The sequence below is a fragment of the Leuciscus leuciscus genome, assembly GCF_965113295.1.
Source record: "Leuciscus leuciscus genome assembly, chromosome: 2".
Classification (NCBI taxonomy): Eukaryota; Metazoa; Chordata; class Actinopteri; order Cypriniformes; family Leuciscidae; genus Leuciscus; species Leuciscus leuciscus.
Genome location: NC_138726.1, coordinates 62,234,554 through 62,251,754, shown reverse-complemented (window position 1 = coordinate 62,251,754; position 17,201 = coordinate 62,234,554). Strand labels below are relative to the sequence as shown.

General features: G+C 39.8%; 1 protein-coding gene and 1 long non-coding RNA gene across 2 annotated transcripts in view; both read left to right on the top strand.

Moving 5' to 3' along the window:
• LOC309492470 (aerolysin-like protein) overlaps nt 1-585 on the top strand; it is a 61,342-nt gene extending 60,757 nt beyond the window's left edge. Inside the window, exon 3 of the mRNA XM_082161474.1 lies at nt 5-585. Coding sequence (XP_082017600.1) covers nt 5-310 — 306 coding nt within the window. The 3' untranslated portion in view covers nt 311-585. The remainder of the gene's footprint in view (nt 1-4) is intronic.
• A 13,619-nt stretch (nt 586-14,204) lies between these two features.
• Nucleotides 14,205-16,132, top strand: LOC309493036. Its single transcript, XR_014203775.1, has 2 exons — nt 14,205-15,572; nt 15,692-16,132. It is a non-coding gene; the product is annotated as an uncharacterized lncRNA (long non-coding RNA).
• Nucleotides 16,133-17,201: the final 1,069 nt, after the last annotated feature.

Here is a 17,201-nt window from a genome sequence, read left to right as displayed (position 1 = left end):
GAAGGCTGGGATTCCAGGGGTTGCTGAAGTTACTGCAGGATACAGTGTCACCATTGGAATTGAAGGCACTTATGGTCAGGAGAACACAGATGAGAGAACCGAAACTCTGTCTACAGATGTAGATGTGCCACCAGGGAAGAAGCTGGATGTTTCAGTCACTATTGGCAGAGCCACGTTTGACCTGCCTTACACTGGCACAGTGAAGATGACCTGCAAGAACGGCAGTGTGTTTGTGTATGGAACCAAGGGCACATACAAAGGTGTCACTTACACTGATATCAAAGTGGATACCAAGGAATCTCCTCTGTAGTGTCAAGACAGATTGCACATGTAATGCACAAGTTATTTGATTACTTCTAATTGTGTCAATGATGTATCAGTTGCTTTACATTCAAGCCTCATTGTATTTTTTGGGGTGGTGTTTGGGTGTTCAGGGGAAATAATATATGTTCAATATTTGTTGTTTTCAAATAACCTTATATAATACCAATACACAAATATTCATATAGCTTCATACTTTGTTTAATCACTAAAAAATAATCTCTAGATAAGGATTCTGTTATAATGTGTTTAAAATGACATTTAATAAAAATAAAAATAAAATAATAAAATTTATTAAATAAACCCTGTGTTGCAAGCATTGTTCCCTCTACTTATTTTCTTATTTTCATTACTTTTTTCTATTGGGTGAACATTTCGGCCACATGAGCAACAGTCTTTATACCAGACCTGAAAAGGGACACAATGTGGTTGAATCATTTAGTTGTAACTTGTAACTTTAATGTGTTATTTCTATTTGATTTGACCCTTAAAGTAACTTAGTGTTTTAATAATAATATACAGTATCTCTGTCGTTCTATCAATGGAATGGGAAACATGGTGCTGTAGTTCACTGGGATGTGCAGAAATGCTTAGGGTTATGGTTGGGATCTCAGTCAATGAGTAATTTCTCACAATATAGTGACACTTTATAGTTAGCTTAATGTATTACTAACTTACATACTTTGTATCATGAAGCGCCTTTTTATATGGAATAAAAGACTGTCCAATCACAGCAAGTTCTGCAATAAAGTTACAGCCAATGACAACCCATCTGAATAGAGGCATCACACTTGTTTATTTATGGTAAATGATGACAGATCTCTTTCACGGCTGAAGGGATTGATTCCTTAAATATTTAATATTCAGACTGTTACATTTATTTTTTCTCGAATTAAATAATTGTAGGGTTTGAGGGCGAACCAAACACAAATGAATCTGCCAGGTGATTTGTTCAAACATAACTCCACACAGAACTCAACATTCCAGACCCCAAATCACCAATCCAGAACCATAAAATCCAGGCTCCAGCCAGTCTACGCTAACCAACGAAAACCCCCAGCTAAGAACTTTATGGCCAACTAAAGGAGGAACGTTGTCAATGTTAGATGGTTTGGAAAAGACTGATTGGTTCAGAGATGGCACCGTTTAGAGCTCAATCAAGATAACAGCAGAAGTTGCTGGATCCCACGACAGAGATACAAAAACAGACCTCCTCCTTCTTAAGGAACTCTCAATGACCCCAAGGTTTAAATCTCTTAAAACCACAGAGACTGAGACTTTAACTACACAAATACATAAAATCATCCCAAAACAATTATTGATGGACTTATAATCAAACATCGTTCCACTACATAATTCTATATTGTGTCTATATGTGTGTCTAATATGCTTAGATCCCATATAAGTCTGTAATTGTTATAACTGTTAGATGTTTGAATGAAAGTGTGTCTTGTTTCCTATCAGTATGATCGTATGTTCTTAATTCAAAAGATGGCTTGATTGAAATCTGTGTAAAATGTTTCGTATTCTTATAATAGTAATGATGTCTAAACTGGCCTCTGTACTCTCTGCTATAGCTGGAGAGTAGGGAGATCACAGATAACGCATGATTTACCTCTCAAATAAAGACAGTGTCTAATTGGTCAGAACTCATCCAGGAGGCTGGACAAACCTTTGAGTTTAAAATCTTAGGACCCAAACAAAGCTTTGGGGCAAGAGAGAAGAAGAAAAAGTAGGTTCAAAATCGATCATGGAGAAGCCATGACGGAGTAACCAGACAGACAAGCAGCGGCGGTTTCTTCATTAGGGCAATCGGGCGACGCACCACCAAAGTGTGAAAGGGACATCTTCAATCACAATCTCATTCAACCACAGAGTTACGCTAGCAGTCACTCACTGTTGTTCTGCCTCTGGATATAGTCCAATCAGCGCCAAGTCACGTTCTGTGGAGTACCGCCTCTTTTTGGGCGATTTCACTATGGCCGAAAATCACCCAGAGTGTTCCCATAGACTTACATTCAAAGATTTTTTTTTTTCGAACTGCAGGCACTGCAATGCATTCTCTATGGGTTCCGGGAGGGCTCGCACTAACGTGCTTTCGTCATCATAAACTTCACTTGTGCAGCGATTGCTGGAAACAAATATACCTCTAATAATATTTAGCCATAAGCTGAAGTGACATCCAATCATTTCCTCAGTGCATAACTTACATTTCACGGACATTTTCTTCATCTGTAAATGTTAGAAAGTCAATATTTCCAGTTTGCTGTCATGACTGGGCGAGCTTTCTGCAAGCTAAACTTCCGTGAACGAGCGCCGCCGCGTGCATGAGCGCCGAACAGATGGAGCGCAATAGAATAGGAGTGCAATTATTCTGACTAAAATATACATTAGCACTAAATTATAAATATATTTAGCTAAAATATTTGTTGTTGAATATTTGTTGTTGTTGGTGAACATAAATGTGCAAGAGAATTTCAAACCTACGTGTGTATTTTTATGATATTAGCTTTGTTTTTTGTTTTTGTTTTTGTTTGTTTTTTAAGTTTATTAAATTTAACTAGCCTACTTCTTTAAAAAGCATTATTTTGTTTTTAGATTGTAATGTTGCAATGCTAGAATGTAATGTGATTTGACCCCTTTTTTGGATAGACTGCAGATAGACAGCAAGGTTACACTATGTTTGTTTTTATAACCTTCAATATGAACATTGTTTGTAGGACAATATTGATCAGGATATTAAATTAAAAAAAGTAAAAAAATTAATACAGTTTTTTTTTTTTTTTTTAAATAGAAATTCAAATACCAAACATCGCCATTTAGCCCAAAAATTCAGATTTATTTGACAATTGGCTATTTCCCAACCCTACCTACCGGCTGAAGTTTTAGCTAAACTTTAGGCTAATGATAGCTACATTATTATCACTGTTAAATTGTTATTTAACAATTAGCCTACATTCAGTCCTGGATTAATAATTCAGTTAGCACCAGCCGCCACTGCAGACGAGTAACTATGTAGTCGAGCAGACGAAAGAACCCAAATCAAGATCAGAAGAACATGGGTTAAACAGCTTCATTCAAGCCATCTAACTACTCTCGTCTTAATTTTCTTTATTTTCTTAGTTTTCTTTTCTTTTCCGTTGTGAGTCTCCGTTCTAAGTTAAGTTTTGCGGCAAAGTTTCGCCCACGATTCGACTGCAAAGCCTGCTTTCAGCTTCAAAGACTTTCCATTCATCCGCCAGCACACCACATGATTGGCCGCCCCAGACATCTATCCAGGCACGAGGAGACGCCAGCGAACCTGGGAAACCCCTTTCACTTTATAAGTGCATATAGAAACTTGGGATTTCATCATCTCACTCTTAAAACTCATTCTTTCCTCACTCTCTTTCTTTCTGCAACTCGAATGAATGTGTGTGTGTGTGTGTGTGTGTGTGTGTGTGTTTGAGTTAGATATTAGTTTTATGTGTTCGAATAATCAATAAAGTCTTTAAAAAGTATTTTAAAGAGAAGTTTTACTTGTGTTATGTGCTTACGAATTTAATGTCTTAAACTGCTGATCTAAGTTACCTTGCTAATAAATAGTGTTTCACTATAGTTTGGATATTTATATCCGCTGCAGAGCTGATAGTTACGGCCGGTTCAAATGAACCCTAGACGAGTCATTTGCTCAGCCGTAATAAGTGATTCTTTCAAATTCCCTATAAATTAATTAATAATTCCTTTTGAGCTAAATTGACCTGTCAGAATTACTAAATTATCTTACATAATAAAGGCACATTTTAAAGCATTTTTTTTCTAAGCAGTGTCCTACAGCAGGGGTATATATATATGTGTGTGTGTGTGTGTGTGTGTGTGTATTTATATGTGTATGTATGTGTATGTAGTCTTGCAGTATTTAAGGGTGCTTTCACACCTGCCTCATTTAGTTCGGTTGAATCGCACTAGAGTTCGTTTTCCCCGTTGGTGCGGTTCGTTTGGGCAGGTGAGAATGCGGCAATCGCACTCGGGAGCGCACCAAAAGCGGACCAAACAACGCTTTGAAAGGAACTCTGGAGCGGTTTGTTTGTTGTGAGAACGTGCGCATTCTTGGACTAAACCAGTTACTGTAGTCAGCTGCGCTGTGATTATGGGATGAGGAGAAATGTTTGTTGACAGTTTGCACTTTAAGCATGGCAGCTCGCGAACAAACTTGGAATTTAACATTATTTTTAAGCCGCATCCTCGCTTCATTCTCAAATATTATTGTTTGTCTAAAGTGGTGTAGACAAACTTTATAATAAAATATTATAAATATAGCCCACGCAGTCGTCTCTCCATAGTATTCAGCGGCGTGTTTTCTGCCGGATTTTCCACCTCTTTATTTACTTCCGCAAGTTCTGTTGGAATTTTCCTGCACGTTAATTCTGACCAAACAAAGTGCAGATATGGAAATGCGTTCAGGACACATCTGGCCAACGAGTGATGTGGATGCTGTCACGTGACTGCATTTTGGTTCGTTTTATCAACTCATAAACTGATTCGGACCAGAGCGATCAGTGTGGTGTGAAAAGGAACCAAAACGCCTGAAAAATGCTACAAAGTATCATTTTTCACCCTTGATCCGGACCAAATGAACCGAACTACAGATGCGAAAGCACCCTAACTAAAGATAATTGCATTTACTAAAGTGCTTCTAACACTTACAGAATGTATAGTATATTAATTATGTAAATGTAACCACTTCTTTGGAATTAAAATAAATGTAACAAACCACTGTATTAAAAGGTTTAATAAAGCTACATGTGTGACCTTATGGAATTTTGACCAGATCTGGGTTTAAAGGTTCTTGACTACGCCACCTGGTGCCTCTCACACCAGGATATACTTTGCACCTTAACTGCTAAATACCTAATCTAAGGCAAGCAGGTTCGTAGAAATACACTAAAGATGAACTAGACAGAGACGTGCTTTCAGTAGAAAAATAATAACAAAACTTTATTGTACAATGGTATAATTAAAAGAGCCACACCGTCAAACTAGAGGCACAGTACTAAAGCGAGAGACCAGACCTGGTATTGGCTGTTACAATGGACAATACGATTAACAATTTAACTGGAAAATACTGATTCACTGTCAAGGCAGGTTACCTGTCCAGGATACGCGTGACGTTCACCGCCCGTGCTCTGGAATCTGGTGCCCACGATCACATGCATTCACACACACAGACACACACACACACACACACACAGACACACACACACACACACACACACACACACACACACACACACACACACACACACACACACACACACACACACACACACACACACACACACACACAGTATATATGTGTATATAAATCCTTTTTATTTTTATTTACCATGGTATGGTAATAATGTATCATGCATGCTGTTAATTTCCTATAAGGTATTTGCTTGGCTTAGAATGATAAAAATTGTTCCACTCTTTCCAATTATTTTCCACTGATTGCTGGCATGTCTATTTAAGTGGTGGTTTGAATGTTGGTTTTAATGTATCAAACATGGAATTTTCTCAGCTGCCAAATATCGTAATGTAGTGATTACTTTCATTTCTGGTGCTATGGCATTTCTGTGCTGTGTTGGAGATGTTAGCGTGTCTCTAATAAGATCTGTCACAAACATGATCCCTGCACGATCTAATATATAGCGTCTTATTAACTCACTGTCATCCATTGTCTGAAACACATTTCTTCTCCCTCTTCGTCTTTCTGCCATTTTCTCCTCTGCTAAAGAAACTCTTAAGCCTCTTAAAAGTCCTCGTCCGTGCTCCTAACAATTTTGACCTTAAAGGTGAAAAGAGGACCTCTTTTAAGGGTTAAGATGCTTTCTGAATTACTTTTTTCTTTACTAGGATTTTTTCTTTCATTTTAAGAGTAAACGCCCACATTTCTAAGAATTTTCTTAGAATTGTGTCACTAGGAGCTACTTTTTGCATTAAGATTCTTTATGAATACGGGCCCTGAAGTTCAAAACTGCTGTAGCTGTTACTCACCACCGGACGACAGGTGAAATGCTCTTTGTAGATAGACACTAGTCCGCCACCCCGACCAGTTGTCCGTGGGGAGTTAAAGTACCGACATTTTGTTGGCAGAAGTTCAGAAAAAGGGCTCAAATCTCCAGGACAGAGCCGGGTCTCAGTAAGAAATAGAAAATCCAACCTCTGCGCAGAGAACAGATTGTTTAAAATAAAAGTTTTATTTGCGACCGATCTGGAGTTTATCAAGGCCTCCTCACTTTCAGGGGATTTGAGGTAAATTCCTTTCCATGCACTGCACGAGGTAGCGAGCAAAGATGATTCAAACACACTCCTCCACGACGAAAACAAAGAGAAAAATAAGGAGTGAGAGCACTTGAGAGCGGAGCAAACTCAGTCGGAACCAAGGAGATTATCCATTGTCGAATCGGATCCAAGGAGCGTCTCTGAACAGCTCGACGCAAAGTGAATGGAAACTCTCCATGCCTCAGCAACGCTAGCCTCAGCTTAACCGCGATGCCAGCCCGTCTTCCCCGGCGTCGCCTCCGCCTCCAGGTCGGAAGAGAACAAGGCCAGCGGTGCAGGTAACCAGGTATGGATGAAAAAAGCGGTGGAGGTGTGTAGTGATAGCCATCCTGTAGTTGATATGGCTGCGCATTTGATGAGATTTTCACATTTAAATTTAAAAGAGTTTACCCGATTGTAAATCAGCGCTAGTGAAGCGCAACATTGCTGCACGGTAAAACAAGTTAACACATATAAACAAACAGACAACAAACGGAGCGACAGACGGCGTGCCACACACATCGGCGCCATCTTCCCTTTCCCAACTGTGTTTAATGATATAAGTAAAAAATATAATAAATATGTAATATAGGCCTACACATAATTAGCAAAATACTCTCTAGCTCTTTTGTCTAGCTAACGTGCTATATAGCCTATCATGGTCATTAAATGGCTTTCCTGAGGTAAATGTTATGTGACATAATTGTTCTCCAGCTGTTATATTGACCCTTTTTGCGCGTTTGAAAAACACTGATTGGTCGATATTATGTATGAGGAATATACATCTCGGTAAGTTGCGTGAGAAAATGGATGTGTGGCGTGAGAGCGTGTGAAAAGTGACCATTGCTTGAGTCTCACGGTCAATGCGTGAGAGTGGGCAGCCCTCTATTACTTCAGGCAGTGACTGGCAATGAGTCTGATCTTCAAAAGAGACAAGTTTACTAATATTAGTCTCGAATTTCCCCGGCTGAAGATAAATACTCTGCTGTGATTTTGTAGATGGACCGTTTTGAGAATACACGAAGCAGAGTTGAAGGGCAAGCAGGGTTAGCAGCAGAAACGTAAATGTTGGATGAATCATATAATTTAGGGGATCCTACTTTTGACGACACGGCGTCCACTCGCTATAACCTCCTCACCCACAGGAAATCGATAAAACCCCTACACCTTTTGCTGTATATCTGGCAGCGCAACCCCAGACACAACACGTTTTCATCATCGTTTCAACTTTGATCAACAACAATGTTTTTAACTATGTAACTGTTACAGTAGCCAGCTGGATCTCTTCAGTTAGTCAGTAGAAGCCACTCGCGTTCTGCCACCCGGAAGTATCTTGGTGCCTATTGTTTACAAACATTCTGAAATGCCGTATACCTGCGACCTCTGGCTTAGTCAAGGCCAACAAGACGTCCACGAGTCTACGCTCGGATTACACTGGCACTGTCAGTCCGACACCCTACGTTACAAGCACAGAGCTAGCCGCTGCTCCACTGTGACAATGCGCAACATCTACCATGTACTGGCCAGCCAATATGACCCCCCTCGGTTATATTATCCCTTACACCACTCGGGCGAAGATATTGGTACAGCGTTTATGGGATAAGAAGCGCGACTGCGATGATCCGCAGTTATCTGAGGAACTCCTTACTTAATGGTCCGAGTGGGAGAAGAAGTTGAGTGGATTTGAGAAGATATCTCTACCCCGATGCTCTGCCAGCTCACAGATGGATCACCCGCCCTGTAGATACGACGTCCACGTTTTCTGTGATGCATCGGAGCAGGCAGACGGTTCAGTGGCCTATCTGCGGACAGAAGACAAAGAAGGTCAAGTAGAAGTCTTCTTAATCGCTGCCAGATCCCGCGTTGTGCCCCGCAAGCGACAATCTATACCCCGACTAGAGCTGTGTCCCACTATTACTGGAGCGCATCTCTCCCAGCTCCTGACTACAGAGCTTACAATTCCTATTCACTCCACCATGCTCTGGTCAGACTCCACCACCGTGCTCACATGGCTGACTTCGAGCTGGGATGATCTGCAGTTATCTATCTATCTATCTATCTATCTATCTATCTATCTATATATACTGTATATATATATATATATATATATATATATATATAGAGAGAGAGAGAGACAGAGACAGAGACAGAGACAGAGAGAGAGAGAGAGAGAGAGCACATGTGGGTATACTTCCTTTATTTTCCATTAATAATTCCCTTTAATTGAACATGCTCGTTGAATGTGCGTAGCCTACATATGATGGTATTTGACCAGCTGAGAACTCATGAAGAGTTTATCAAATGCTCGAAGGAGTCAAAACAGCGTCACACAAGATCTGCCTGTCCTAAACTGTGATGGGCAACATCGTGACTATGATGAGAAAAAAACAGGTATGCTTGAGCATTCTGTTCTTCTAAGGGTCACATCATGTGACATCATGTCCCATTTTTTTGGTTGGTTTATATGCCTTTGGTCCATGTTGAGTTAATATTTCAGTCGAACCGCACTAGAGTTCGTTTGGAAGTGGACCAAGACTCATCTTTTCAGCATTCTCGGTCCGCTTATTTGGTTCACACCAGGGTTCAGATGGCAGCGTTCACACTTATTCAAATGAACCACATTAACAGAGCAATCGCACTAGGGTTTGTTTTAATCCAACCAAACATGCCGAGTGTGAACACAACATATGTGTCTGTATTAAAAACATGTTGAATGTATAGTTCCCCTGAACATCCAAGAAAATTACAGTTAAATATAATAGAAGAGTTGAATATTATGAAGAGTTTAACTGTTCTGCATGGGATTTAATAAAAAAACAAAAACAAATACAGGACTGTTGTCACGGTTTTGTTTTTGGGTTTGTCCATGTCATGTTTCCTTGTCTGTCATGTGATCCTGCCATGTGTTTCCCTTCTTCTTTCTTTTGTTTTTTATGGCGGTTGGCAAACCAACTTAATGGTGCATTACCGCCACCGACTGGGCTGGAGTGTGAATCAGGAGATATTGGAACTTAACTAAAAAAAAAAAAAAAATTTTTTTTAAATTCAATCTTTGTCTCTCAGAAACTTAATAACAAAGTGATAAATGTTACTGGATGTTTTCCCTAATAAACCTTGCATTGTAAAATTATTCTGATTGACCATTCCGGGAGACTGAAAAAGATGGTTTCTTTCTTGGCTGTACTTTGTGCACTGAAATAAAATATGCTCTACAGTTTCTAAATGACTACAATGTTGGCATTTCCCTGTTGGATGTTTCCCTATTATCTTCAATGAAGAATTGAGCCCTGTGTGTCCTATTCTTAACCGTGCAATTATACTTTCCTCTCTTCTACTCCTACACTCTGTCCTTCTTATATCCACTTCTGGTTGTATATTATATAAATGTCTCCCTTTATCATGATCCACCCAATACTCCTGCCATTTTGATCTTGCATATGCTTTAATGAACATTTTAGCTTCAGATTTGCTATATGGAACTTGTAATATTCTATTGTGTTTCAGTGTTTGTTTTGCAAGTTTATCAACCTCCTCATTCCCTTTCAGTCCAACATGTGCAGGTACCCAAAGAAACCTGATTTTTAAATCTTTTGCATTTAACCTATACAAAACCATACAAATTTTATGAATTATATCATTTTTTATAGATTTCCCAGATTTCATTCTTTCTAAAGCTGAATAACTATCAGATATAATCACCGAGTTATTTAAATCATTTCCCTCTACACATTCCGAGGCCAACAGAATTGCAACCAGCTCTGTAGTGTATACTGATAAATTATCTGTTATTCTTTCCTGACATATTACCCCATTCTTTGGAATATATACTGCTGACCCAGCGTGTCCTGTCTTTGGATCCTTGGAACCATCTGTAAATATGAATGTATGGTCAGAAAAATGCATATCCAGATAATATTTAACAATATACCTCACTGCTACTTCCTTTGATTTATTTTTGATTTCCTTATGAATGCCTAAATCTACATCTGGTATAGGGAAAAACCATGGAGGAATAGGAGGGACTGAAACCGTTGAACAGTACTGTAACTTATGTAAATGTGTTTCCCTTGTCTGATGTGTCATGTTGTCATTGGTTCATTGTTTCATTGTTCACAGGTGTCCCTTGTCTAGTCATTAGTCTTGTGTATTTAGCCCTCATGTTTGCTATGTGTTTTGGGCAAGTATTGTTACCTGTAACTGCTGTTGTGTAGGTTTTTGTTTTCATGCCACGGTTTTTGTTTTCATGACACGGTTTATGTTTCATGTTTTGTTTTATTTACAATAAACTCCACTTGGGTTCTCTTTACAACTTGCCTCCAGTGGATCCTTTTTACAGAATACTTGACCTCAAACCATGAACCCAGCAGTTGACCTCCTTCGTCTTCGTCAGGACAACCAGACCAGTACTTGCCAAGCCTGGTTCGGCACGGCACGATTAATAACCATTCTCAGCTCAGAAGTCTCAGCACTTGTCTGTTGTCTGGTTCTCTGTAGCTGGTCAAGTGCGCTATTTGAGCGTAGTAAACAAGTTACTAACAGAAATATCCAATCCTCCTCCGTAACGCAGTGACTTAATTTGTACAGTATCTCATACGTCTGTAAATTCTTGTGTTATAAAGGCAATGACTGACACATTTGAATTACATTCCAAAGAGTGCTGGCATCAATCCCACATTGAAAATGAAACCATATCCATACCGGCTGGGCCGGATTGGCACGGAATGGAACAATTAAGCACCGAGAACAGTTTGGCGGATGGTGGAAAAGCGGCTATTGTTGTGTAGTCCTGTGGTAGTTGCATGCAACACAATCTCCTGGCACAGCATATCTATAACTAGTTCATGCTTTCATTTGGTGTGCTCTTTATATGCAGAAATCACCCTTTACATGCATCTGATACACAATATCCAGTTAAATTTCATTTTCTTTTGATCCAATGTTTTTTTAACTGGCATTTTTAGGCTAATAGATTTCTTCTACTTATTATGCACTTTAGTTTAAGAATTGTCTTGTCTTTGTGTGTGAGTTGTCTTGAGTGTGAGACGTGGTGTTCAGAGAACAGGACTTCTGTCTATTTTGGCTTCTGTTTTGTGTGGGAATTCGTGAGCGTCTTGTTGTGTCAGCGTGTGATTTCGAGTTTGCTCAGGCCATACGTTCTTCTGTCCGCTTGTGTTGTTGTGCTTTGTGTAGCACACGGTTAATGTTTACATCGGCCACATGCTTTCATGTTATGTTTTGCCTTGTGCTCTGTTGCACACAGCTTGTGTTTTTCATCGGCTGCGTGCTTTCTTGTCATGTGCTAAGTGAACGTGGTTTATGAGTGTTCTCGTGTCGTTTTGTGTGAGCACATGGCTTGTGATTGTTTTTCACTAGCCATGTGCTTGTGTTTTTGTCATGTTTGGTCCTTGTGCCATGTGCTCTCCTGTCTATTGTGTAACCCTACCCATGCTGTGGGTTTATTTGCCCCACCTGTCCTCCCTTGTTACTTGCCTTGTTTACTCCCTATTTATTCTCATTGTTTTTTTGCAGTCCTGTGCCAGATTGTCATCGTATGTGCTTTATGTTTCAAGTCAAGTCTAACGAAAAAGAAGTATACTTCAAGTTAATTTTATGAAGTATTCTTAATTAATGTTCAAGTATATTTTTAAGTATACTTTATGTAGTAGGTATACTAATATCAATTGGTACTTGTAGTAAACTTGTATGTGTACTATTTCAATACTGCTTGGGACTAAATTGGCCCACTCTTAGTATATAAAAGTATACGTTTAAGTGTAGTGTACTATAAGTGTAAGAGTAGTAAACTTTAAGTACACAACTAGGTTTCTCATTTGTAATGCATCTGTACCACAAGTGAACTTATAAGTAACCTACATGTAGTTGTTTACTACTTTAATACAAGTACTATTTTTTGTTTTTGTTTATAAAGTACACACTGAAGTGTAGTCTCAGTAAACTACTAGTTTAGTAGTTTATACTGAAAGTATACTTGTGAGTTTTCTTTAAGTGAACATAAGATTATACTTATAGTTTACTATTTATATATTATTTTTGAACTTGCAGTATACTACTATGTTCAAATGTAGATATTATTTTTTTATACTTGAAAAATACCTAATTTAACTAATTAAAAAAAAAACATTTTATTAGCTTCATGCATCCCTTTTTTATCACAACTTGAATCTCAGTAAGTTTCATAAGGAAAGGCAACATTTTAAACAAAAAAGTTGAGAAAATCACATTTTTGTCAGACTACGCCTCGATCAGATTCAAAGCGATGATCAAAACACAGATGGAGTAGATCGAGTCCAACACCCCCAAAGCTTCACAGTCGTTTTCTCTTCATTGGTTACGTTTCATTTCATTTGGTAACATGAAACAGTTTTGATTTACACGCTGTTTAATGTTTGATGATCACATTATTGTGTACGTTATTGCGAATGATCACATTATTGCGTATGCAGAATGTGTATGATATCACATTATGCGTAAGCAATCTTCTATCACTTGTTTCTGCTTCTCCTGTGTTTTGATCAGGAGATTCAGTACTATTTCAGAAGATGTGTCATAGCGCCCCCTACCGTATAACAGTGAAAACATGGATAGCTGGAAAATTCAGTCAATGGTGGGGAAAGAGTAAAGTAGAATTAAAGTCAATTCCTGTGTACACTACCAGTGGACAAGCCTACACAAAAATTCAGATACGCAGATTTAGTGAACAGATACACAGATTTAGTATTGATATATTTGTTTTATATCAATATTCTAATCAATATTTTCAAACAATGTAAGTTTCAAAAGACTGTATATGAAAAACTATGTAAAAAAAGTATATTTAATAGGCTACTCGATCAAAAGAGTTAACAACTACAAGCCAAGTATACTTTGAATTTATAAAGAATTTATTGACCTGTGTTCTGTTTTCTATCATGTGTGTGTGCTGATGTAAGATGAACACAAATATACCATGGTTCAACAGACTCAAGTTGAGTGTGAAACCACACCAACACTTCGGGAAGAATCGTGCTCGGAATCTGACCAAAGCAAATGTGCGACAAGACATCGTCCTCATTGTACAACATCACTATAGTATTACAGTGATATCTATCTGACATTATTAGTTTATTTAATAAATACTTTACTTTGCCTGATTATGTTCATTACCTGTCTAGCGTTGAATGTTTATGTTGAAATAAGTAATGGTTTGTATTAAAAAAAAAACATCTATTGCGTGTAATGAGTTTGGCTCATGTGATTTAAGATTTGCGCTTCAGAACTGTCGTCTGGAGAACATAATGAGCATCGATGCTCCCTGGTTTTCACGGTGCATTGTGGGACTTTTTAGGGGAGCGAAAATTTCAGTGCACTGGAAGGATTTTGCGATTTACTCAGCCCTTAAAATAGACCTTATGTAGAGCAGTGCCATGCCAGGTATGAGAGCGAGGTTGTGAGGGAACAACTTTTCAATGGCATACACTGTAAAAAGCTCCTTGATAACTTACAATTTTCCACAGCTCATGTTGTCTGGGGTTTTATTTTGTCTACTAAAATTTCTTGGAAAGATATTTTTTTAGTATTTTGTCAGCAGAACAATCCAAATGTCACGGGGTGACGAATAAGTGGAACTGTCCCGCTCTATACTTGTTTTCGGGGGGAGCGAGTTTGATGTAACACCGGAACGGTTCCGGGTTTTCCTGGGTAAACAGTCCGACGGAGCTCGCTGATGAGGAAATGAGTGGCAGCTGGGCGAGGAGTAGAGATTGAGCCACGAGGGGGATTATAAAAGGATCCGGTTGATGTGCAGTGAACAGAGGAAGTTTTGTGTTGGGAGTTTGTACGTAGAAGTTCGGACGTCGAAGTTTTGGGGCAAGAATTCTTTTGGGCGGACGCAGACTGGAGGAAATCTGTTGTTGTTGATCTACTGATCACATCGGGCAGTATACGAGAGGGCAGATCGTCAAAGGACGGAGAAAACTGCAAGTAAAGAAGGAAAAGCTGGAAAGCAGTGGTATGATTGAACTGTGTTATTTCATTGAACAGACGAGTGTTATCTGCCAGTTCTATTAGGAAGTTAATGCCTGTAGTGCCCGCTACCCGCCATGATGTGGTGAAACCGCCCCGGCGCCCGGTGAGTTCTGTTCTGAAGCTTTTCAATGTCAGTTGTGTTTCCATAGTCAACCATCTATACAGCTTGGATGTACAGTTTGTCCGTTGAGCGAAGGGAGTCGACTGGGACCACGATAAGAGACCTTATTCACTGTGAGTTGCAGTGTTTAATGTGAAGTGAACACGTGTGATCATTTGAAGTGACTGAATTGTGCACTGGTGTGGAAACTGAAGTTTATGTCTGCCCGTTCCCCAGTCGTCTACTCATGGGTTTTGAAGGTCAAACTGAAACTAATTAACTGTTGTGTCTTGAGCATATGCTGTGCAGGAATGCAGGTCTACCCTGTACTCACCACTGAAGAGGATTTATGAGAGAGATCTATGCATCGCTGTTCTATGGAAAGAAGGCCAGCTGTGGATCGTTGAAACCTGTACTCCCCACTGTTGTTCTGTGAACACAGAGAAACTGTCCCCCTGCCATCGAACGCTGCCATCATTGCTCTGTGGTAAGAAGATTCAGTGTTACGTCTTCTATTCACCATGATTGTTCTATGAACATAGAGAAACTGTCCTCTGCCATTGAATGTTGTTGCTGTTGGGGAGAAGGCTCAGCTGAGGACTATTGAAACCTGTACCCACCTCTGTGGTTCTGTGAATATAGAGAAACTGTCCTCTGCCATTAAATACTGCCATCGCTGCTTTGTGGTAAGAAGATTCAGTTGCTGATTGTCAAGTCTTCTATTCATCGTGATTGTTCTGTGCACATAGAGAAATTGTCCCCTGTCATCGAACACTGTTGCTACTGGCCTGTGGAAGGAATGAGAGAGTTCCCTGCTGGCCCTCCGTGACGGAATATTGGAGTACTACTGATGATTCCCTGCCCGACCCTTCCCCCTATCCCAAGAGAGGTGACACTCAAATAATTGATGCTGTCCTGTGCGAAGAGTAACCCCTTCCTTTGTTGTCAATTCCCTACCAGCGCTTGCTCCAGTACTCACGTTCCGGCTGAAGAGGAGCTGCCGTGCGAAACTCTTTCCAGCGCCTGGGTCATTACTTACCTCCAGCCGAAGAGGAACTGCTGTGCGAACTCCCGCCAGTGCCTGTGCGCTACTTACCTCCCACCGAAGAGGAGTTGCTGTGTGAAACCCCTGCCAGTGCCTGTGCCATCACTTACCTCCAACCGAAGAAGAGTCATCGTGTGAATCCTTATCAGCGTCCACCCCATTACTTATGTCTGGCTGAAGAGGGACCGTGGGGTGAAACCTTACCAGTGCCTGCTTCATTACTTACCTCTGGTCGAGAGGAACCGTCGGGTGAACCTCCCCCGCAACCTGGTGGAAGAGAGAGAGGTGGATCAGTCGGTGGATTTTAAGTTGAGATTGGACTTGTTTTAACTAAATAAAATATAAGTTTTTGATAATTATCTTGTTTGGTCTGTCGTGTCTCTGGGTAACTCCTCGAGGTGGTACGCTCAGCAGGGGAGGGAGGGCCACCCCGGCCTGTGACACAAACATATTAAATAATAGTACAACACACTTAAAAGATTAACTCTATGTCTATCCCTCACAGCCTCGCTTTCATTCCCGTTAAAAATCAAAGATGTGATTTTGTGACTCTGTGAAAAAGCTCTATGTCCGACTCTCTAATCCTGACTACTGATCCAAACGCACTCTTGTGTAACCCCTCAGGTCCTACTCGCCCCGCTCTCTGCATGCCTCGTCTTGAGATCGTCTTGAGATCAGGGGAGTGAGGTTTACTTGCGCAGCTCTTACTAGCTGGCCTCCGTAAAACTTGGACATTTACAGCCAAGGTTCCTGTTCATTCACATTGTATGGAACGTACTTGACCGGGTGCGGATGATTTTGGTTCACTTAGTTTTGTTCTGTTCACGACATATTAACTTGTGGGAACGTGATAATATGATGTGGCCGGAAGATGATTTTGTCGAGGTAACAACATCCATATGTTGTGACCATTCGATGGGAAGTCGTCGCCTCGAGATCCTACGTTGAGGGAACAACATTAATTCTTGTGGCCAAGTGCTTAATGCTTAAAGCGATAGTTCACCCAAAAATGAAAATTAGCCTATGATTTACTCAGCCTCAAACCATCCTAGGTGTATATGACATTCTTCTTTCAGACAAATACAATCGGAGTTATATTAAAAAATGTCCTGACTCTTACAAGCTTTATAATGGCAGTGATCGGCTTAATAAATCGGCCAATAAACCCTAGTAAAAAAAAAAACTTTTTTTTTTTATGAAACTTACCCACATTCAAGTGTTGATAAAAAGAATGCATTAAGCTAGAATAAAACTGAAAAGGGTTGGGTCTTTCTTTTGATATATTGCATGTTCAGATTTTCGTACACAGGATTATTCTGGGGGCCATGACATTTGTGAAATGTGTTTTTTTTGTTGTTTTTTTTTGTTTTTTAAGGGAACTGACAGGGAAAGAGTTAAAAAGATAGTGTTTGAGTGAGGTGGGGG